This window comes from Chroicocephalus ridibundus, chromosome 1, assembly GCF_963924245.1.
Source record: "Chroicocephalus ridibundus chromosome 1, bChrRid1.1, whole genome shotgun sequence".
NCBI classification, from domain to species: domain Eukaryota; kingdom Metazoa; phylum Chordata; class Aves; order Charadriiformes; family Laridae; genus Chroicocephalus; species Chroicocephalus ridibundus.
In genome coordinates this window covers 159,075,418-159,098,971 of record NC_086284.1, presented here as the reverse complement: position 1 = coordinate 159,098,971, position 23,554 = coordinate 159,075,418, and the positions used below count along the sequence as shown (strand labels likewise).

At 40.5% G+C, this 23,554-nt stretch overlaps 1 protein-coding gene across 4 annotated transcripts in view; it reads left to right on the top strand.

Moving 5' to 3' along the window:
- The first annotated feature begins 2,114 nt into the window (after positions 1-2,114).
- Positions 2,115-23,554, top strand: part of GNPTAB (N-acetylglucosamine-1-phosphate transferase subunits alpha and beta) — a 46,493-nt gene continuing 25,053 nt past the window's right edge. For 2 of the 4 annotated variants that reach the window (XM_063320564.1, XM_063320575.1), the window contains exons 1-7: positions 2,115-2,327; positions 6,959-7,044; positions 12,446-12,565; positions 14,572-14,613; positions 15,356-15,561; positions 16,259-16,323; positions 16,587-16,721. In XM_063320564.1, the coding sequence (XP_063176634.1) occupies positions 2,211-2,327; positions 6,959-7,044; positions 12,446-12,565; positions 14,572-14,613; positions 15,356-15,561; positions 16,259-16,323; positions 16,587-16,721 (771 nt within the window). In that variant the 5' untranslated portion in view covers positions 2,115-2,210. The remainder of the gene's footprint in view (positions 2,328-6,958; positions 7,045-12,445; positions 12,566-14,571; positions 14,614-15,355; positions 15,562-16,258; positions 16,324-16,586; positions 16,722-23,554) is intronic. The other 2 variants (XM_063320584.1, XM_063320589.1) reach the window with 2 other exon arrangements.

Genomic DNA, 23,554 nt, shown 5'->3' with positions numbered 1-23,554 from the left:
TTGTTTTAACCTGGTGACAGTATTGTGTTTAGTTTAAATGAGTTTCTGATCGTCATTCCTGTGATGTGAACAAGCCAAAATCTTTCAGTGTCTTCTCAGAAGGCAGGAGCTGGTTGTTCCTTTTCATGTATCTGTTTCAGTTTAAGTGTTATTATAAACAGTTGTTTTTATATATATATATAATATAACTGTTGTTATAAACAGTTATTTAACTGTTAACAGTTTAATATCTATTCCTTGAACATGAGTATTGCACAACCAAGGACAGATATAGTCCCACCATGATTTGTACAGTAGCTTTTAACATCTCTGTATCTTCTGGAATACTTTGGCTGATACCTTACAAAGTCATATAAATATTATATGAATTTTAATGGCTTTATCACATTGGTATTATATGGAAGTAATTATTAGTCTTTATAAATTTATCATCCCACACTTTGCACTAATTATTAATCCAGGCCTTGAAGTCATTCAGTTTTCCCTTACTGATTTTCTGCTTTACTTTGGTGTTATGTCTCTCAGCTTCGTAACTTCAGCACATTTTAGCCTGTTTCTGCATTTGCACTGGATTGTTCACTAGAACTAATGTTTTTGTTTTCATAATCTGCATACACGCTATACCTCAGCTCTCAATGAAAACCTCACTCAGCTGACTCACAATACCAGACCATCACTAGTATTGCAGCCACAATGCTGTAGGCGGTGGCAAAGAGACGCTGCCATTCAGTAATAATAGCTCAATAATAATAGCACAGCACTTCGGCAGGAGGTGCAGGTGAGGGAAGTACCAGCAAGTATCTAAAGATTATATTCCTCCAGGGCAGTACTTCGGCACGTTGGTGAGAACTTGTGAAGGGAGAAGACTGCATGTGTTGGGAGAAAATGCGGGCCGCGCAGAAGAGGTGACGAAAGCTTCGCTAGAGCCTTCTGTGTGCCGAGACTGGAGGGCTGGGTTGTCATGAAAGGCCAAGTAAGTATAATCACGCCGATAACACAGGGTAAGGAGGTGGAATGGCCCCTGCGGAAAAGGAAAACACTGTGACCTTTACCAAAAAGGTAAACAGAAGTAGGGCTCAGCAGATTGGGAGAGCTGTGCCAAAGAGCCATGCGCTCTTGGGCACTTCAAGAAGTACAGCCAGGTGCAGTCCTCTCACACCACAACTGTGTAAATATACTAGGACAGACTTCTGGAAACGGCCAGGCATTGTTACTTTACACAGGGAAAAATAAGAACACGAGGGTGATGTTTGTTACTCAGAAAAGTCACTGTAGTGGGTTGTAAGAAATACTTAGAAGACCTTTCAATGCAGGGATAAAGGACTACAGAGATGGGTGCTACTGTCCCTGGCCTCACGAGAGCCAATGACGCCACATTACTTCACTCTGGTAACCACAAGTGCCTCTGCCTGACCAAACTTTTGACGGTGGTGATACCAGCAGTGTCCTATGTAGGTGGCTGAACTTCATGGCAGAAACCAGCCTGATCCAGATTAAGGACTTGCAGAGTCTGCTGTCAGCTCGTGGCCTCTAACTAGTTTCTTTTTATTGTGTTTTTGCTTTAAGAACAGTTCTTGAAGAACACCATGAATGGCCTGGTGGTTCCCCTGTCATGAACCCATCCTCGCACTTCATTTCTGTGCCGAAACATGCGTGGAAGTGCTTAAATGAAATCTCAGCACATATCTCCACTGTATCTTTATGATATCCAAGAGTCCTCCCGATCCCTCTTAGCTGGGGAAAGCAAACGTGTGTGTGTGGAGCCAGGGCAGGACAGTGCGGCTCCGCTGGCTGCAGTCGGAGAGGTGTGGGAAAATTGTAGTGCGGGTCCGTAATTTCAGGATCACCCTTCACACATCAAAACGCCCGAATTCTGTCCCACGGCCGGCAGCTCCGCTGCCCCCAGCGCCGTGAGGGAGGGGAGCGCCCCTCGCAGCGGCGGGCAGCGGAGAGGAGCCCGACGGACGGCGGCGCGGCGGGATGCCGGTGCCCGCCCCCTCCCCTTCCCGCTCCCGCCTCCTCCCGCCCGTTCCCTCGTTGCCGCCAGGCGGCGCCGCGAGGCCGCCGGAAGCGGGGCGGGCGCTGAGGGCGGCGGGACCCGCCCGCTCGCCCGCCCCGGCGCAGGGTAGGGCGGTGAGGCGGGCCGGGCCGCGCCGCTCAGCGCAGGGCCGCGCCGCGCCGGGGGAGGAGGCGGCGGCCGCCGGCGGGCCATGCTGCTAAAGCTCCTGCAGCGCCAGACCTATACCTGCCTGTCGCACAGGTATGGGCCCTGCCTCTGCCTCGGGGGGCTCGTCCTCTTGATCGTCTCCGCCCTGCAGTTCGGGGAGGTCAGTACGGCACCGCGCCGGCGTGGCCTGGCTGCCCCCCTTCCCTTCCCCTCCCTCCCTCCCTCCCTCCCTTCCCCCGGGCAGCCCCGGCCGTGCCGGCGGGGAGAGGCGCCCGGCCCAGTGTGGTTCGGGGCTTTTTTGTCCCCCCTTTCGGGAGCCGGGGGGTTGTCACGTCCTGTCAGCAGCGACTTCCTTCAGCAAGCGGCTTAGGCGTGAATGCCGATCATATATATATATATATGCGTGTGTCTATATATATGCGTGTGTATGTATAAAGACATAAGGGAGAGAAGGTGCTTCACGGTGTTGGTGCTCCCCTTCAGCTCCGGGGTATCAACAGTCGGGGCTGAGGACCGTCCTGAAGCGGCCCCGCGTTCCCGGCGTGCGGAGGGGCTCCGGCCCGGGGCCTGGCGCGGCCGTCGGGGCTTGGTCCCGGCCCTCCCCGGGGGGCGGCCGCCGCGCTCGTCGGGCGCGTAAATCGCGCCCCGCGGGGAACAACGCCGTGGGTGACGCAAGCGTGACGTGTTCCCCCCCGGGGGTCGTGAAGTGGTCTCTGACATCCTTGTCTGAGAGAGACCTGCGTGCTCCAGGGGCTCCTGTTCTCGTCTTGTGCAATCTTTTCCACTTCAGGTGATTTATTACTGCTGTATTTATTTATTTATTTTTTTAACTTTATTTGACTGTTCTAAAGCCTGTGCTGATGTCACCTTCAAACGTCAACCTGGAGTGACAGAATCTTTCTCCCTTCCAGAGTTTCAGGAGTTAAATGTCACCTCTCCAACCTGCCTGCAGCTCAGTATAGGCTGCATTAAATTGCTTGCTGCTTACTACTCCGTTTGCCTATTATTATGTAAAAGGTGCAATATAACTTCTACTTTCTCTAGATATGATTTTATATGGGTGTATAGTATATTGTAAAGTTTCATTTCATGTTACCCTATCTGTTGTGAAAGTCATCAATGAAAGAATCTGGAGGGGAAGAAAACAATCCTGCTTCAGTGTAGCGTTTGAGAATATTCAGGAAATTCAAGAAAGTATTTTTGTCAGTGTAAAAGGATGGCAGCGTTAAATACAGACAGACTGGTATTTCCTGATTCCTAAATTTCTCAAGACAAGTTCTTTTTACTTTTTTTTTTTCTTCCCTGTTTTACTTTGAGTGCTTTCAGATACAGAAGAAATGAAGGGCTATAGAGTATGATCTGAAACTCTGGAGTGTAGCACAATTAGAGCTTTATTTTGTGTAGCTGTACATCTTCATTGCATGAAGTACTTCGTCCCTCCTGTCTGGTAGTGTTCACAAGTTCCCGAAACACTTGATAGTCATCAGTGAATTAATTAATTGTGTAGTACTTTTAGCCACCTTTATGTACAAGATTGTCAGCTTGGACTGGTGTATTCCTCTTGGTGCTGTGAAACTTTGAGTATACTTTTGCCTTTCTTCAGAATGGAGATTTAAACTCAACTTTAGGATTCCTTGGAACTTTAAAGGTTTTTTAAAACACTTCAGAATTTGTGCAGGTTATGGCTGAATTCACTGATAATCAGTCAAAATTATGGCTCAGAATTATTTTCCTACCAAATCTTAGTTTGCTACTTCTAGCCCTTTTACAGCTCTTTGGAAAGCTTAGATACTATTTAGACAGTTAGCAAAGGCCTGTCAGATTCATGTAGGAGTAAACTTTCTAAATTACATGTTAAGAAAAAAGAAAAGTGACCAGAAATGTTTAAAAAAACCCAAACAAAACAAAACAGCAACAGAACGCCCACCCTTTATGGAATGACTATACAGAAATACAGAAAAACCTTTTTTTCATTTCACAGTGATGGTAAATGAGCATGGTAAGAGGTGTTTGCACGTGTTTTACTCTCTTATTATTTACAGTGGTGTGTTTTGGGAAGCAGCGGGAGTTTAAGGATTTAGGAGAATCTAGGCTTGTGAGAATGAATGCTATTAGACCTCTTCTGACAACTATAGTGGGAACAGAAAACACTTCTTCAGTACAGTCTGCAAGGCAGCACCTAATAAAAATGTATAAGACTGTTTTGAAAATGAAGCCAGAAATCTTTCTAGTAATTTATCAGGTGAGGCGTTTTTAACAATCTGCGGGGAACTGTCAAGCAATAAAAAGTAGCGTGAGGCAACACTTATCAGACCCTGGTGTGTTTATAGTTCTGCTTTTCCCGCACCCCCAGAAAGCTGCTTTTTTGTCCTAGTAGGCAAAATTAGATCTGCTTGCTTAGATTCATGCTAACATCAATATTAATGCTGGCATAAGAATGGATGGCTAAAGCAAACAGTTGGAGATTGGTAATGATGTCTTCACAGCCTCAAGGTGAAAACAAGCTTTATTTTGAGACAAAACTTGAGCTCAATGGAATAACAGTGCATTAAGCATGATGCAGGAGCATTTCTGCAAAAAACATATGGGGTGGCCAGGTCTAAGCCAATGCTGTAACCTATTTGTAAGATGGGCATTGAGTTTTAGGACAGTTTGGTTTTAAACCCGTCTTGTCCGTCCTTTTGTAGGTCTCTCAGCTTTGTTAGGTGTTTTATAACTGGAACATGCCAGAGCCACTGTTATCACCTGTCTGATACAGTATCCCCTAATAGAGGGCGTCTCTCCCCTTTCTTTAAAATTTTGTTCCCTTAGTGGTTTTATAATATCAGTGTGTAAAGGTGAAGCAGAGCGGCCTCCAGGCATTATTGCAACACAAATAATGCAACAGGAGGAAACAGTTACAGGAGAAAAAAAAAATGTCAGGTAGGAACAGATTAACTTTTTTCCTAAATGTGTGTCCAAAGAGAGCTGTCCCAGGTCTTTTTGGCAAAACGCTGGTTAACGTTTGTCTTCTGGAGAGCTGTATTATTCATCTGATAAATTACTCAAATACTTCTCTGTTTCTTCTAGAAGCAGATCAGTGTGTGTCAATTCAACATTATCAGTAGTGGGAAATGTTTCTTGTGGATGTCTGTCTGTGTGTGCTGTATTAAACTAGTGTATTTGGCAGAAGGACGTAATGACTTGTAGATGAAAAAGTGTAACACTTCCTGACTTTGGTGTTGAAGGGAGCAGGTTTCATGGTCACCTGGGAAATCATGGGTCCTTTGTGTAAGGGGAATTAACTGCTACAGATGTGATCTTGGTTACAAAGAGAGGGTTAGCAGCTTTGGCAGGAATGGGGGGGTGTGAGGGTGTGTCGCACACGTCAGCAATAGTAAAATTTAAATCTAGGGAGAGTGGTGTAAAGTAAGTACTATGCTTTCCTGGTTTGTTTTTTTGTTTTCCTCTCCAGTACATAAAGAACTGTACATATCCAGGTAAAACAAGACACAACCCCTTCATCTCTAAAGCAGCACAAGATGCCGCTGTAATTTTTAAGGTTAGACTTTTCACTGGAAAAGATAACATAGCAAGTTTATCTCAGAGTAGAGTCGAAATGTTTTGTATTATTTTTACCTCAAATTACTTTTGCTATATCAAACATAATAAGCCTTTTCAGCATTGAAAAGTCTGGGTTATTTTTCTTTTTTTCTCTTTAGAACCATGGTATCAGATACTTGTTACTAATGAAAATGTAACTATGTGCCTCTGTTAAGTGTGTGTGTATGTATATTCGTAAGTTTAAGAATAGAAACAGATGTAAACTTGGAGCTTTCCAAAGTAAGAATGGGCTTGTGTTTGTTTTCCCATATAGCTAATTTATGAATGCGCCCAGGAATGGGGACGTCTGGCAAAGGGCATTTAAGTTCGGTGCAGCTTGACGTTTTAGCTAAGTGACCTTGATGGCTGGATGGAGGTGGGGAAGACAACCCTGCCTTCAGCTGTGTGTTCCCACCACTTCTCGTCTGCTCCAATAAGCAAGTAGAGGAAGACAGAGTGCTCTGGTTTTTGAAGGTTCATCTTTCTGTTGGTTTAGCTCCGTGACTTGGCTCACTGTACGTCGGGTGGACTCGTGTCAAGCTCAAGGGGAGTGGCAGAAGTGCAGGGGGGTGGAAGAAAGGCTGCAGCCCGTGGAAATACTTTGCTGTTGAGTTAGTCTGGCTGCAATGTAAGACGTCGCCTGTATTGGGAAAGAGCTATTGTGTTTTAAGTTTGTGGCCAGGTCAATTTGCATAATTTGATATGCTCTGGCTTGGCTGTTTGTTTGCAAAGCTCAGATTTCAGAGGTGTGTGTACTTCAATATGTCCTCTGTGAGAATAGAAAGGAAGATGAGCAAAATTATGCGAGGTGGTATGGGTTTCCTGTTTGTATTGAAATATATTTGTTTTAGGTCTCAGCTTTGGGAAAACGTCCCTGAATTTTTAAAGGATAAGAGCCAAGGGGGAGGTAACCTAAATGAATAGTAGCTTCAAAAGTGTGTCTGTAAAACGTGAAATCCTTTGTTGCAGAGAAAAAACAAAGTTTGTTTAAATCAAGTGTGCTTTTAAGTTCTGGGTCTGATTGCTGGCCCAGAGTAATTATAACTTAGTTTGGATTAAGGTCCGGTCAGTTGTGCATTAATGCATAGATCAGTTTGAATGAAGTTGATTGTGATTAAAAATTTCAAAAAGAGAAATTTAAGTGTCTAATTTTAGAAGGTGGTTACATCAAGTGGTGTTTTTGTTTGTTTGTTTGTTTTTTCTTTACAGGTTGTCTTGGAGTGGAGTAGAGACCAGTATCATGTTATGTTTGATTCATACAGAGACAATGTTGCTGGCAAATCGTTTCAGAATCGGTGAGCTTTACTTGCAGTTGACAGTATTGCACATTTTACTGTTCAATGAATTTTCAAAAATTTAAATCAAATATTCTAGAGAAAGTAACATACTGTTGAGTATGTTTTTAAACTTTTAAAGCTTTTAAAATGTACAAAGTGATTTTAGTGTGGTACAGCAAGCGAGAGCCATCAGTGGTTGGGAAGCCATTAATAGTTGAGCAGGGTGAGGCTGAAGAGAGGAAAAGATGCACAAATTAGGACGTTATTGTAATGGTTTTAAACTGAAAGAGTGTAGGTTTAGATTAGATATTAGGAAGAAATTCTTTACTCTGAGGGTGGTGAGGCACTGGAACAGGTTGCCCAGGGAAGTTGTGGATGCCCCATTCCTGGAAGCATTCAAGGCCAGGCTGGATGGGGCTTTGAGCAACCTGGTCTAGTGGGAGGTGTCCCTGCCCATGGCAGGGGGATTGGAACTAGATGACCTTTGTGGTTTCTTCCAACTCTAACTGTTCTATGATTCTATGACTCTAAATCTTCAGCAAATTTAAACTTAGTGGTTTTAAAATTGTGAGTTAGTGCTTAATACCCCAGCTTGGAAGATGTTTGGCATTTGGAAGCTCTAGTTGTGTAACAGAGTTTACATTTTAAATGCATTTAATTGATCCAGTCTCTAACGAAACATCAAAATGGTGATAATGTTAACAATAAAGGGAGGACATGACATGTTTTCCATATTAAGATAGGAAAATATAAGTACTGTTCCTGTGCACTTAAAATTCCAGCTTTCAGTGTTTTGAAAAGTTGTTTTTCATTTACCTTACATTTTCTGTGATGTCTCATGAGGGACGCTATTTAGCAGAGAAGTTGCAAAGCTAGTAAGAAGCAGCTTTTTAAAGCTGAGTGCATAGGAGAAGTCACAGCAAGTTGGAAACCAAGTCATATGGTTTGTTTCAGTTGTGTTAACTGCTACGTGACTTCTTGTGGTTTTGTTGTTTGTGTCTGAATAGTCATGGGGTCTGTTGCTCAGGAAGTCAGTGGACTGTGAATTGGTAGGTGGAAGAAGCTACTAAGGAGATATCATCTGACTCTTGAGTGTAGATACACTCAACTGGAACAAGAAACCCTGAAAGCAGATGCTTAATCTGCCTTGAGGTTTGCTGAATCATGGGACACTAGAAATGATTGGATCAGTTTGTCACGCTTTAGCTGGCGTGAAATAATTCTGTAAAAGTACATTGCATGGTGTTGTGAATCCTACGCACTTTTATAGTCTCACCTCTTACCCCCTCCTCCATTTTCCAAAGGATGACAGATGAAAACATAGTGATATAGCTCATATGGATAATTAGCTTAATGTTTACATGTTTCTGCGGTACTGAAGTGAAAGCATGGTAGTTTGTTCCTGTCAGTACTAAAATGCCTGACTTTGTGATAATTAAGTGCTTTTATAAAATTGTCGAGTTTGTCCAAAACAAAATCGCAGATCTTACAGTTGTGATGTAGGTATAGTCAGTTCCCATTTCTGCAGTGTGTTTTCTTACTTCATTTTGGTTGTGTAAAGCACTCCTTAGCTAGTGTTCATTTCTGCAAGCTATTGGCTACCTGAGCAAAAGCTTAAGGTTTTCATGATGGGTGCTTAAGTTACTCCAGTTCACCCACATGCCTTTAATACTCTTACGTCAGGCGTGACAGGGAGGTTTGCTGTGATATTTGTGTGCAGATACAAACGTCTTGTAAAAATTCGTACCGACCAGTCGTCTTTGCAGCGACATGCTCTTAGGCATCCACTAACTTTTAAAAGTCCCTTGTCAGGGATTCAGTTTGTTGTTATTATCAAACTTCACGAATGCACTGATGGACCCTGTCTTGCAGCATGCACTGTATCAATGGTGGTTTGGAATTTTTAAGGCTGATATCAATGCAACATGTAGGCTGTCACATGGTTTTTACATAAACTGAGGATCGTGGACTTCCAGTTTTGATCTTAGCTTATCCATTGATTTTAATAATTTCTTATTTTAGTGCTAGAGAAAAATATTCAGAACTGGAGAACAGGAAGCTTTTGGGTTTGGAAATTAAGCAGATCCACTGCTTAGTGGAGAGTAAAAGCTGCACGGCCTTTAGAAAATACTAATGGATCTTCAACTGAATGAAAGTAGTGTTACCTTCTAGGAGCTTTCCAGGAAACATCTCCGTTCTTGTTAAACGGTTGTGTTATAAACTTTTATAAAGAAAATCTCAGTGTAAAATGCAGACGAATTTGTGCATGTGGGCAAGCTCCTTATGATTAGAAACTCAGAAAGCTCTTCCTCCTGAGTAACATAAAAACAGTGGTGTTGCTGGCATCATTACTTACACCTATTGAATGCTGTTCTCTGCCCAACCAAGGAAGATTTCTTGTTGTGCCTTGAAGCTTAGCAATTGGTTTGGTTTCCTTTTCCCTCCTGTCGAGTGTCCTTTGGCATCCCAGCTGTTGCACTTTCCAGGTAGTTGCATCAGCTGCTAAACTTCCTATGTACATTGTCCAGGCTCTTACACAGCTTGAGATAGTGGAGTAGAATTCCAGGGCTTTTTACCAAGTCGTTTCATCCAAACCCATTTTTGAAGATTTAGTTAGTTTTGGTTTGCAAATAAAAGGGAGAGAAGGAAGCTAAATAATGGAGTTGCATGCATGAGAGTCTTGGACGAGAACTCTTATTTTATTTCTTTCCACCAGCAAATTCTGCATTTTGGAAAATGCTGAAGTGTAATTTTGCTCTTCCAGGGCATGGTCAAATAATATTTAGAACTCCAAAATATATATGGAAACAAAATGTGAAGGAACAATCCTCAGCTTTTAAAATGTACAAAGTGATTTTAGTGTGGTACAGCAAGCGAGAGCCATCAGTGGTTGGGGAGCCATTAATAGTTGAGCAGAGCGAGGCTGGAGAGAGGAAAAGATGCACAAATTAGGGAGCCAAGAGGTACTGGAGCGGGAATAGCAATGGAATAGTTGCGTTGCTGTTGGTGGGCAATTTCAGAGATGTAACAGGCAGGAGGGCTGGGAGGTTCGCAGTGGGGAGCTTAAGGGCATAATAGACTTAGAGTCATTCATAAAGAGGCTCAGCAAGGTTGGAGATCACCATATGGTAGCTTGGGAGGGATCCAAAGGCTGCTGTGCTCCTTCAGCAATGCTGAGACAATGGGGCTTTGTATTCTAGCAGTGATCTTGGCTGTGAGCACAGCTCTCGTGTGTAAACAAATGTCACAGGTATGGAAAATGCTTCTGGGCAGGTGCATAGAAGAGGCAGCATGTGACAGGTCCCCGTCTCCGGTCTGGGAGAGCTGGTGGCTCTGGCTTTGTCTTCAGGCAGGATCCTATTGATGTTTTTAGGTTTTCAAGTTAAAAAATGGGTATGTTTTTGAAAGAGGAAAATGTAAAGGATTATCCAAAACAAGCCTCATTAATTGTCTGGGAGTCTCCAAGGAAGCTTCCAAAGTCCATGTTCGCTGATATTAAAATCAGTAGCAAATAGGAAAGTTGATGATTTTCTGCAGAAAGGTGTTACATAATTCCCACTTAGGCAGCTTATCTTGGGTTTAATTTGTTTGCCAGACTGGTGTTTGTGATGAAGACCAAATGCATAAATCCACATAAAGGAGGATGCAGCTATGGAATTTGAGGGAGAAAGTTTTTGATCTTTTCTGACCTTGAACAATTTGCAAAAGACTTTGCATAACAAAAATAGTGTTTGAAAAGGATCATGCAGAAGTCACTCTCCTGTTCCTTTTTAATTTTAAAGCAAAATGCCACTACATGCTTTTCAAAATATAAACTCTTCATACTTTTTAAGAAGCCATGAAACCAACCACAAAGCTTTGGCAAAGACCAAAAAAGTGAAATCTTAACAGTGTTACTGATCCTGTTTGGGAGCAATAAATTAATTTGTGTGTGATATTGCGGGGTTTTTTTTATTATGTTTGATAACAGCTACTTGCTCAAACAATGTATGCTGTAAAAATTCATTAAGAAAATTTATCGAGTATTTGAATAAATTTTAAGCAATTAGACTAGTGGATCTGTGAAGAGTTCACTTGCTTTAATAGCCTTTTTTACTAGTCTCTATTGCCGGTGGTAATGAAGACTGTTCATGAGAGAACTCTGCAGAGTGTTGCATGTCAGAGGTGAGAGACTTTCCGGGTGGTGCTGCTGGGGAAGGCAGGACATCCTCTTAGATGTTTAAACTGTCTCAGAATGACCCACCATTATCCTCTAGAGTGTCCTAGCTCAGCAAGGATCAGTGATGAACTGAGTACAAAGTATTCCTGTCTATTGTGCTGTGACTAGCTCCTGGCTGCCCTTTTACTAAATTTTGTGCTTCAGTTATTGAATCTCAGCCAGTAGAAGGTGAAGCTGTGTAGAAGTTGTCTGCATGTAATACTGTGCAAGGGAAGGTGGAGGAGGTATGTATAAGGTCTGTCTCTTTTTGAATGGTTTTTTGAAGGATGCAGTCAGTGAGTGGGGAGGGAACTCCTTTCCTTGGAAACCTCATTGTGTGACCCCATGGATCTTAGCATTAGGGAAGTGCTCAATGTTTTCTAGGCTGTCTACAGTTTAGGAAGGTATTGAATAGCTTGACACTGGAACTTTTGAAAATAATAGTTGGGGTATCCTCCTGCTCTCTGGGACTGAGGTTCACCTGCAACAGCAGCCTGGAGTACCCGTTGAAACAAAGCTGTGGGCATCAGAGAGGAGATTATCATAAATGAATAGAAAAAAAGGTACCCCAACCCCTTTATTTTCTTCTGCCTTAGGTATGCTAGGAAACCAGTAACTGTCCAGAAAGAGCTCCAGGGTATTAAACTGTGTCAAGAATGAATTTGACTGCTATGTCTAGAGTCTAAATTCAGGTACCCTACTTAGGTTGTTGGTTTATGAAATGCTGTGTTACTAATATCTAAGAGCCACTCCTAAGATAGAACCTGGTCCTGCTGACATATTATTGGCTCCGTGCAACTAAATAACAGCAAGTATGATTTAAATCTTTATACTTCGTGCTGTCCTGCATAATGTAGTTGGTGAATTAAGGATGTGCCTGGGTGCTAGTACTGATTTGAGAAATATTTTATGGGTTCGAAGGAGTTGGGTTATAGGTTAGTGTCAGTGAAATTTAGAGCATAAAGTTCAGATTTCATTTAGTTACTGAACTGTTATAGCTGCTTTATGTCCTTTTTGGTTTTAGGTCTGCTTTTTTGTCAAAGGCTTGTGTATAATTAAGAGATGATACATACAGCTAAAGAGAAGCTTCTTGCCTTGTCTTGTTTGCAGCTCAGGCACCAAGTATTTCTGTTGTTAGACAGAAATTGCTATCGTAGGATGCCACAAACACTTGCAATGTAATATTAAACAGCTCATGTAGCTTTCATTTGAATTATGTAGGCTTTGTTTACCCATGCCGATTGATGTGGTATACACCTGGGTGAACGGCACAGATGTTGAACTGATCAAAGAATTGCAACAGGTCAGAGAACAGATGGAGGAAGAACAGAAAATAATGAGGTAATAATCTTATGTATTTTTTCCCTTTTACTGACAGCAGCGATCTAATGCAGTACTAGCCCTCTTTATTTTTTTCCCACGTTACTCAACATGAAAATTCAAAGCGTGTTTTCTCACTTCTTCGTTTGATTACTCTCAAAACCTTGTTTCAGTTTTACATTTAGCTATGAAGTACTGTCTAATCAGAAAACTGTTTAAGATACAAAGCATAATAATTTAAAGTAATTAAGGCTGTTTTATTTTGAATTTGTTAAATGCCATTCAGAAAACTGTGCTTTGTGTATGTCGTTTGTATTTATAACTCAGTTTGTAAATAATACTAATAAAACTATATCTCAAATTTATAACCTCTTAACCTCTCTTCATCCTCTTCTTCCTCCTCACCTCCCCCTACAGTATTTCTTTTTATAATGGGCTTAATAAAATCTTAAGCATGTGTTTCTTAAGAAGGCTCTTAAAAAAGGCTCCTTTTTAAAGTTTTGTAGTCTTCCTAACACCGAAAGTGAAAAAGAGGAAAATAATTTGTTCATATATTATAAAGGTATGAGTCAGCCTCCTAAGTAAGGAGGGAAAGACATGTATTGCTGCATTTGATGATTTAGATTGTGCTATACAGTTCTGCAGAATTACTGATCTAAGGCTTCAAACACAGGCAGCTGCAGACATCTTGGATTGTAACCATATCTTGTAACCATTGATTTAGTTCTTATTAAGCAGCTCTGTGGTCACGTGATCTGTTTTGGCTAGCAAATATGCTAAATGGAAGAATACATCTGTATTTTAAGGGTTGTAATAGTTCAACTCACAATAATCTGAAATCCACAAGTGAGAGAATTGATCTGATTTTTTGGCATGTTATGACTTGCAATTTAGGTACCACTGACCATGTGATCACAAGTGAAATTCTGAATTTCTGTTTTGTTGCCTAAAAAATGAAAGTATTAGTAGGACTTTAAATCCATTAAGTTTAAATGTCTTAAACATAAACATGGTCTCTGCTCTGAAAAGCTTTCAAATTTATACTAATCTTTTCCTGGCAGTTCATATAGCAAATGTTAATGGTTTTAGCTTTGTTACCACTCCTCTGTTTTTCCCTTTGTAAGATGGGAATCACAGCATATTGTTTTTTTCCATAACACTGATTTGGAAAGTTGATATCAAGCTTATAAGTTAGACTTATGTCCATGCCACATTCATTATCTAGAGGGACACCTGGTTCTCTCCCTTGTAGATAACTTTTTTCATGTACTTTGAAATCAGTTAACACTGTTATAAGAAGAGCTATTTCATGGGATCAAGATAACTGCAGAAGACAAAGGAAAGGATGTTATAAATTTTTGCTAATGAGTGTATATTTTGTATTGTATAGCAAAACTTAGTAAGTTGTAACTTTCTTGTGAAATGCCTAAATTGAGCTAGTTGTGGTCCAGGTGCTTTATTCTTCGGTGGGGAGAGTAGCTTGATGGATGGTGGTTCTTTTTCTCTTGGTGTGTGTAGAAGGGTGTCCTTCTGGTATTCTTATGATTATTATTTAGCACCAGCTCTGCGCTTCCTTTACATTAATCCTCATTAGCTTTTATGTGCATGTGGCAAATGCATGATAGACCTTATCAGAATATGTATATTAGGCAAAACAATCAAGTCAACCTAGTTGCCGGTCACTTCATCCTGGTTTCTTACCAGTGTTTTTCATATCAACAGCAGTTTCATTAAGTAATCTGATAATAACCCCTGAAAATCCTGTTCGCAAAAAGAGTTCTGCTGCCACAGCTGTTAGCACAACCAAGAATTTTTGAGCTACACTGCAGGAGGATGAGCAGAGAGGGGCACGTGTGTCAGCCTGTGCTTGCTTTGGCAAAGCCAATGGCAAGGCCTTGGCAGTTTTATAACTGGGTTATCGGTGCTTCCACAATGTGTCCCTGACTCAATTAACAATCTGAAAGTACACTAAGCTCCTTACTGTCAACTCAGTGTTATTTAATGTAGTTGTTTTAATTTTGTAATAGGGAAATCCTCGGAAAGAATGCAACAGAACCAACAAAGAAGAGGTAAGTTTTTGTGGTTTTGGGCATAAATCGGAATAAATGATACCCTACTCATTGTTAGCTGAAAGCAGATGCTCTTTCGGGAGGCTGTTTGGTTTCTATAGCCTGTGCATACTTTCCTTCTATGTCACTTCAAGAAAAATTGACAGTATAATAATGTATATGTTGAATAAAATTGATGTTATTGTGACATATATGAATGAGCTTTATAAAACGTGACGATTTCTGAAGTTCAGAAAGCATGTCCTTCGCACTAGTTAGGCATTGTTCCTGTTCTGAGTGTGGATTTTTAATGCATATGTACCAGGAGTTTTATAATTCAAAAGTGTAAATTTTTTCAATGTTGCTTTCACCTGCCGTCTGCATACATGGCACTGCAAGTAGTTGTCTGTGGAAGGTCTGAGCCTCTTGTGCCTCAGCTGCCAAGAAGCAGCAGGGCCTGGTCTGTCCCGTTCTTCATTGGGCTTGGTTGCTCTGCTATTTAGAGATCTTTATAAGGTCTCTTCTGTGGGCAAACTTTGAAATCTTGGAAACACTTGAAAAAACAGTTATGGGAATGAACTGTAACAGTCAGATATTGCCTTCTGCAGCAAAATAAGCATGCTCTTAGTAATTTCCCCCTGCCCCAGGAGATATTAGAAATAATTTATGAGATTTTACAAAAACATCTCTCATTGCATCTAATGTTGATTTTTGTCTTAAATTTTCTACTATTGTTAAATATACCTCTGGTATTTTGCTGTAGTGAGAAGCAACTGGAGTGTTTGCTGACACACTGCATCAAAGTGCCAATGCTTGTCCTGGATCCTGCGCTGCCTGCCAATGTCACACTGAAAGACCTGTCATCCATTCATCCTGCTTTACAAGCTGCTAACAATATGTTCTTTGTAGCAAAACCAAAAAATCCTTCTACCAACGTGACAGTAATTGTTTTTGATAGCCCTAAGGATGGTAAGACCCTATTTGTCAGATTCCAGCCAGTCTTCTAGAGGAAGCTTTTTAGTAAGCTGCTGTGAATTAGGTTATTTTTTTCCCCTCCAATACTGACTCTGCCACTAACTTTCTGTTCAACTTTAGCAAGTCATTCAGTGTCTCTTGCCATCACTCTGTTCCTCTAAATGATGACATTAATGATACTGTTTGTTGTCCTCCCAGACAACTGATTACAGATGATTAGATTTCCCTGCTTTAAAAGACTATTGCAAAACAGGTTTGATATCTGAATATCTGTGTTGCACTGATAATCTCAGAAGGCTGAGGTTTAGATTGAGGAAGATTAGTTTTAGAAATCCTCTTTTAATTGCTGTGAAGTCTAGTTTGAATATTGTGCAATAAGTTCTGCCCTTTCTCAAAGGATTGCATACCTTAAAACAAAATTATGCATGTGTTCAGCATGTATAAGTAGGATCTTAAAGCAAGTATGGGCTTTTAATTTTGTTTAATATATGGTGCCTGACCACTGCCAGCAACTAGCCCAATCACTGGTGTCTATTTTGCCACCAAGAATTATTTACCAGTTATAAAGACAACTGTTCACACTGTAAACATCCAAATTTTTTTTAATTTGCAAAGGTATATCTTACTTACTAGAATGTACAAACAAAGTGACTTCCAGTTTTTGATTTGTAATGCATTTTATGTATTCTAGTTGAAGCTGCCCATTCTGGAATGTTAAAAGACAACAGCAAACAGATAGTATGGAGGGGTTACTTGGTATGTACTTTTAAATTGATTAGCTTTTGTGTATGTGAAACTCTTTGTACATTTTTAGAAAGTGTTTCTGTGCTATTCTCTTTCCATAAGTCACATGTAGTAAGAAGTGAAAGCTTCTAAAATAACCCTTATTTCAATTTTGAAGTTTGGGTCAAGTGACAAAATATACATATTAAATCTGTAACCTGATAAATAATTGACGGATAAATGTGAATTACTGGAAGTTTAAAAAAAGTCTTTATACCCTCTTTTCTTGTTTTTAGACTACAGACAAAGAAGTTCCAGGTCTAGTATTAATGCAAGACTTGGCATTCCTTAGTGGATTTCCAGCTACATTCAAAGAAACAAATCAGCTACGAACAAAACTACCGGAAAGCCTGGCCTCTAAAGTAAAACTGGTAAGGGTCTGGAAGAAAAAGAAACTTAGTTGTATTGGTTTTTTGCAATGGTTCACATACGGGATCTCACCCACCTAGGATACTTAAGATGTTTCTGATAGTAATGTGTTTTTCTGTGTGACTGTTTTCTTGAGTTGTGAAGAGTAGTAAATAGTGACTCAAACACTTGCCTTCAAAATACCAATTGTCTGTTCTGGAACTGCAAGTTATTAGGCTTTAGATTTGCTAGCCTGCAACTGATTAAAAAGTACCAGCCTTATCTGTTTCTCTTAGCCATTTGCCATAGGCTGTTGTCTTGCTGAAGTATACTGGCTTGTTTAATGTGACGTGAGAATTTTGTTTCTGTAGCTTCTTAGCTTTTTTTCTTTCCTTGTTGCTTTTAGAAGAGTTATCTTAATAGTAACAACACTGTATTGTTTTACAGCTGAATGCCATATTTCTCTCTGCCATGTACTCTGTATGGTCTTGAGAAAGTTGTACTTCAACTTAGCCACCTGTAAGGCAACAGTAGATGACAACTTGTGTGACTGTGCCGTCCATTAACATTTCATGCCTTCTATTCTCCCCTGCCATTTGGACACCTTTTCTGGTTACAGACAGGTTTAACAGACAGGTGAAAGTTTAAAGTCTGTGCAAATTGTTGGCTTACGTATTGGAGGGATATGTGATGGGTGGTGTGAAAGGGGCTGAGGCCAGGGAGTTTGTGGAGGAGAAGGAGTTAGCAGGGATAAAAGGATGTCAGTCCATAGGTACTCTTGTCTTTGTTAGTCTGATGCCCACCTGTAGGACATGCTGATTCACTTTATGGCTTGTTCTTAGTGCTCAAATGAGCATGACTACCTCTCCTTGTCGTTTTTTTTATTTGTTTTTTTTTTTTTTTGGCAGGCTGGGTTAACAAGTCATGTATTCTGCTATGGCAGAAACAATATTGTGTAACCCCTTTCATAGGCTGGTCACACTCCAACTTAATGCGAGCTGAATTTCTTCTTTCTTGTCTTGGCTTGTATTAGGCTGTCTTACAGTCTCACTAATGGTAGAAACCTTCTGAAGTAAATGCATTTGTACCTCTGTTCCTACATGCTCTTAAACAGCTTAATAGAGAGACTTCTTAAACATTTATCTAAGCTTAAATAGCACTTTTCCCTTTGTTTACATCTCTAGTGTATTTGTAGTAAGTGGCTATGACTTTTCCTAGCCTTTGTTTTACTAAGTTAATTAGACAGTGCTCATCCCACAGCATTGGCTCTTCATTGCTCCCATCCTTCTGACAGCCTTTCTTTGCCACTTCCATTGTGTATTTGTCTGCCTTCAACACGACTGACTGGAATTTTGTCCAGCATTTTAAATGAAGCATCACCAGAACTTTTTACATGGTGAAAAATACGTAGTACATAGCTAACCCAATGCTGGCAGAACATCAGAGCCTGGCTGTGTGCTAGATTATGCTCACTGCAAACAGTGCTGCCACCGTTTCTACGTAACCTGCCTTGCATCCTTCCACTGCTGTGTATTGGTGCTTGTTCATAGAAATTGTCTCTTGCTCTTGTGAATCTGTACCTAGTTTGGGTGAGCCATGGCAGATGTGCTTTGGTGTGGCCAAGGCATCCTTCCTTCTCTTTCTTAGTGGCACATTGGTTAAATTGCATATTCATATAGTCAGTCTGTCAGCCTCTGCTTGTTTTATATACTGTGGGTATTTTTTAATCGCTCTAAAGAAATGGTGTTTACTGTAGAGAAATAAGGTGGTTATCCAACAGGAGATGGTACTTCAGTTTTGCTGTCTGAGGTGCTAGGTTCTTGATTTCAGGTTCGCATGAGGAGCGTTGCTGGTTGAATGCTTCCTGACTTTGAGCCCTCTGAAGCATCATCTTTGAGTACAGGTTCAACCATTTGGGTTTGGAGCCCCTTCTAGTTCCTCACCACAGCTTAAGTTACAGCTTCCCAGTAGTTTTAACACATTTGACTTAATGGAGCTGAAAAACTCAGGATACTTTTGACTTCAATTACCAGCTCTTCTCATTTGTTAAACTTGCCCTTTAGCATTCAAGAAATTTAGTAACAAGATATTCCTTAATTATTTTCTTTTTCTGTTTCAATTTAAAATCAATTAGCTTATATTTTCCTGACCTAGCGGTATTTCCTAGGAGCAGCTCTTCTGTAATGTTCTCATTAATTACCAAACTGGTATCTGAAATAATATTGCCTTTATCAGTTCAGAGATTATTTGGTGGAAAAGAAATCTGTCAGCTTCCACCTCTGGGAATATACTGGAGCAGCATCCCAGGGAATGTTTGTTCTCTGGTTGAAAATCATAGATATAAGCTCTTGTAGTAATGTGCTGAGGAAAGTTCCTCCCTCAAAAAAATATTTGGAAGCTCATTCTCTGTCCCTCAGCAGATGTAGCTTTATGCTCTTTTTCCAGAATGATTTTGACTTAAATCAGTTCTTTTATCCGTAGTACCCTACTGTTTGTTGGGTGGGGTTTTTTTGAGTTTTGGTGCCTTTTATCGTTAACACTTGGGTGTTTTTTTGTCAGAGTAAATTTTGTGTGTCTTTCTTGGACCCTTCAGTGTCTTTCTGTCCTTGATGTTCTACCACCTTCTATTCTTCCCTCTGATGTCTGTTGTCATGGCTTGTACTAATATTTTTGCTGCTAAAACAGACTTCTATTAGTATAAAAATACCAGTTGTTGTTGTTGGGGGGGGGGGGGGTGTTCTGCTTTTTTTTTTTTCTTTCTTGTTCCCCAGCTCTCCCCAGGCACTTTCTAACTTCATTTGTTGTTGGTATGTCTCTAATTGCATTATCTAACTACTGTTCAAGCCAGTGTAGAAGTGTAGATGCTTTTTCTCAGTAATACTCCTGTGTGGAGTTCTGCTTCCAGCACTGAGAAGTTCATAATTCTCTCTTGGATTTCTGCTGTAAATCTGACAAGCACAGACCTTATTCTTAGACTAGGCCGTGTCTCTTGTGCTACAATAGAGACCTTCCATCTTTCATGGACACCTTGGAAGAATGAAATACCGAGATTTCTCCTAATTACTTTCAAGCCATCTGCTGGCTTTTTATTATCTTGTGGTTTTAAGGCTTGTGGGGCGATTCTGCCTGCACCTTAATTTTTTGATTGTAGTCACTTATTTTTTTTTCCTCATTTCATCAGATGATCGCTTTCATCATCTTTTTTTCCATTCCTGTAGGATCTCCTAGCAGTATTAGTCCTACAGAAAACATGACAGAGGGATTCTTTCTGTGTTTCAGTTCTGCTTCTCATGTCCAAGCAGCTGGATAACCTGTTGTCTGTATCCGACCTAATCGCTCTCTTAGCATGTCATAAAAATGCTGTAGTTTCTCTGTGTTTTTGCATTGCTGTTCAGACGAACACAAAGGCTGCATCTGTGGGGTGTCTTAGATATGTCTCCCATCTCCTTGTCTGTTTTTATGGAAATGACATCCTGTGCTTGTTATCTTTCCACGTGATTTTTCCTTACCCTGTCTTGGTTGTCCTTTTCTCCTTGTCGTCAGTCATGTGTCATCCAGTTAATCACAAATCTTTCTGTTTGTGCTGGTTCTCTTTTCCTTAGTGTGTTCTTATCATTATGTAAACATTACCATTGTGATCATTCTCTGTTCCTAAGAGCTCCCCTTCTGCAATTTGGTTAGGCACATCTTTGTATAAACACAATTTTTCCCAGGTATCCACAGCATTCTGCAGTTTCTTCATCCAGTCATATTGCTGCCTGTGTTTCTTTTCCTGGTGATGGATGCTTTAGAACAATTAAATTGGGATTATTGTACCCTGTGTGGTCATAGCAGCAGATTCTTCCCCAACCAGTTCTCTGCTCTTGATAGCAATTTATGTATGTTATACCTACAATGGAATATATGTATAAAAGTTAATGTTTTATTTGACAGTTAATTGTTATTTATTTACATATCAAGTGTGGATGAGGTTGTTTCTACGAAAGCATTTACTAAGATCCTAGCTCAGAATCGGTTCTTCATTCAGTGGATGTTGGAGGCAGGCAGTTATGGTAAACATAACCAAGTGTGGTTTTCTCCTTTGCAGAGAGATGCTAGGTTAATGCTACAGTTAAGCAGAAGAAAGGTTGGTTGTTTACTGTCTCCACTGAAATTTGCAGAAATTCTTCTGCTGTTACCCCTTCTGGAATCTAAGGTCTGTGAAGTGGTGTCAGATGCCTGGTAGAGAGGAAGAAAGTTACCCCTGAGTTAAGGCTAGACTTGTGTCTCATAGTCACCTCCTGGTGCTTAATGGGTTTCTGCATGCTCGAAGTGGCTTTTCTTAGTGCAATGCTGGAAGTAAAGAAATAATAATAAAAAATTCCAACAATGCTGCTATTATAAAGGAAGAAAGGTGAGAAAGGGAGGAGTGTGGCTGTTGGTGCGTTTGTGTTGAACGTTGGTAATGCTGCTTTAATTGGATTGCTTTAGTTTGATTGAAATCACTTCTAAATTCAAAGAGGAGCAAAAATTGTGAAGATTGAATATATAGTGAATCAATTTCCAAGGTGAATTATGTATGTTACAGCCTACTGAAATTTTGTACTTACGGCCTGCACCGTAATGTAATGATATGGAAGTTCATTTCCAGATGAAAGGTAAGCAGCAGTGTGTCTGCTGGTCACGTTTGTTGTTCTAAGTTGTGTGTGTTATGACAGATGTGGTTGAAAGTTATATTTGGCTGCTTTTTATTTTCCATGCTTTCTTAATGGTGCATTAGTAAGCCACTAGATGGAGGTGTTACTCTGGTTGTGCAGCTGTCTGCTGGTAAGCCATATTTCTTTAAAGGCTGTAAAGATGTTACATTGTACCCATACGTGAAGAACAACTGAAATATTGTTTTTCCACTTTTCCTTCCCCCCCTTACCTACATTTCTAAAGAAAACAATCGTTGTCCAGTCTAAAAGAGATGCTAGTGACTTAAGCACTAGGCAGTGATACAAAAACTGACAGGGGAAGGATTGAAAGGGCAACGGAATTTGATTTGTTTGATTTTTTTTGAGGCTATCATGCTAGTGCTTTTTCACTGAAATAGTATCCAGTAGTGAAAATTTTTGGAGGAAGATGACTTTCCTTCAAGGCTTCATATACTGATTTCTTGAGGGAAAACTGGGAGCTTGTAGATCTACTTCCTTTGCAAAATATGTTTCCTCTTTAATCTGTGTGCATACACATATATGGACAAGTTATGTTGGAAACTAAGGGTTGTAATGTGTCTTTTAATGGCCTTGTCTTAATAATGGAAGAAAATCCACATAGGAACCTGCAGGCATGGTCATGTTGGGTGTTTGCTGTCCTCACCGCCTTGAGAGTGGGGGGTCCAGGCTTCTTACTGCTGCTCTTGTCAGAGTTGATGGAGCAGACAGATGGCTTCAGGGGTTGGTGTTGTATGTTCGCAGAGATGTTATGAGTAAGCTTTGTTGGGAAAAAAAAAAACAACCCAAAAACCAAAAAATGAACCCCAGTCCTAAGGCATTGCATTGCTTTTGGCTCAGAGATGACCCTCCTACTAGTTACCTTGCAAAGGGAACTTGGTAAATTTGTAAAGACAACAGCATTTCATACTTGTAAAGCTTTTTTGTAACTCTTTAACAAAACGCATACCTCCCCCTTCCCTTGTTATGTGGGCATAGGAGTTTTCCCAATACTTATACTGGAGTGTGAAAAACGGAGCATCTAGTTTCCTTAACGATCAGCTTTCGCCATGAGGAAGATAAAGCGTAATAAGTTAAAGACTGGTCAAGAGTCCAAGTTCCATCTCAGAAAAAAACTGTTCTTACCTTGAGAATGTGGACTCACATTGACTCTGTCCATCTGCCTGTTTGTTTTTCTGCTCTGTTTTCACAATACCTTTGGATCTGTTGGCCTGTTTTGTCAGGATAGAGATGATCTCTAGAAGATAATATTTCAAGGGAGTGGGCAATCGCATGCGTTCCCACTGAAAGGAGGATAATATCTGTGAGACATCAAAAAATCTGCCAGGGGAGAATTCCATTTTGAATACACCAGCAACAAAATGTTCTGAGCAGAGCTTGCAATTTATTAGAATCTAGATAGTTATGTCACCAGATACCTTCATTGAAATCTAACTTTATTGATACCTCTGCTTATGAAAAGACTTGTTTCTTAAAGAAGGTATTGGTGGAAAAAACCACTGATGTAATAAAAATAATCTGTGCAACGTAGGGGTTATCTTAATGCTGATGCTGAGCAGTGGAGCATGTTTTTCCACTACTTGTTTGTGCTTGGACTGTTACATATTTAAAAACCTAGAGCATATATGCTGTGTTAGTAGGGGGAAAGGGCAAGTGTTTGTAATAAATCTAGTCAGGAATCTGTAGTACGGGTACCCATTTTGTTGACTTTGGAAACAAAGAGAAACTAAATGTTCTTAAATGCTTTCAAAGCTCTAGAATGGTAATATTTTTGGTTTGTTATTTGTATGTTTTAAATGACAGATTCTGAGGGACTGTGTGACACTGTTGTATTCCTAAATAAAGCACATACCCACTGATGGCAGCTTTGCAATCTGTAGCATTTTGATATCGATATTTTGGGAGGTTGCTAGCTGCAGTCCGTAACTATACCTCAGCCATTTAGCTACTGAAGCCATCCTTTCCACCCATAGGTTCAGATGATTCCCTGGAAGGTCTGAGATTTATCAGATTTTTCTAGTGGCAGGCCTCATAAGTCAGATTGAAAGATCTCAAATAGCATATGAGTCAAAGCATCAACAGCTTTAAAATGTCACAAGTGGGACAGCTGGTCTTGCTAATGGAAGGGGTGCTAACTCTGGGACAAGTGTTGTTTTAAAATG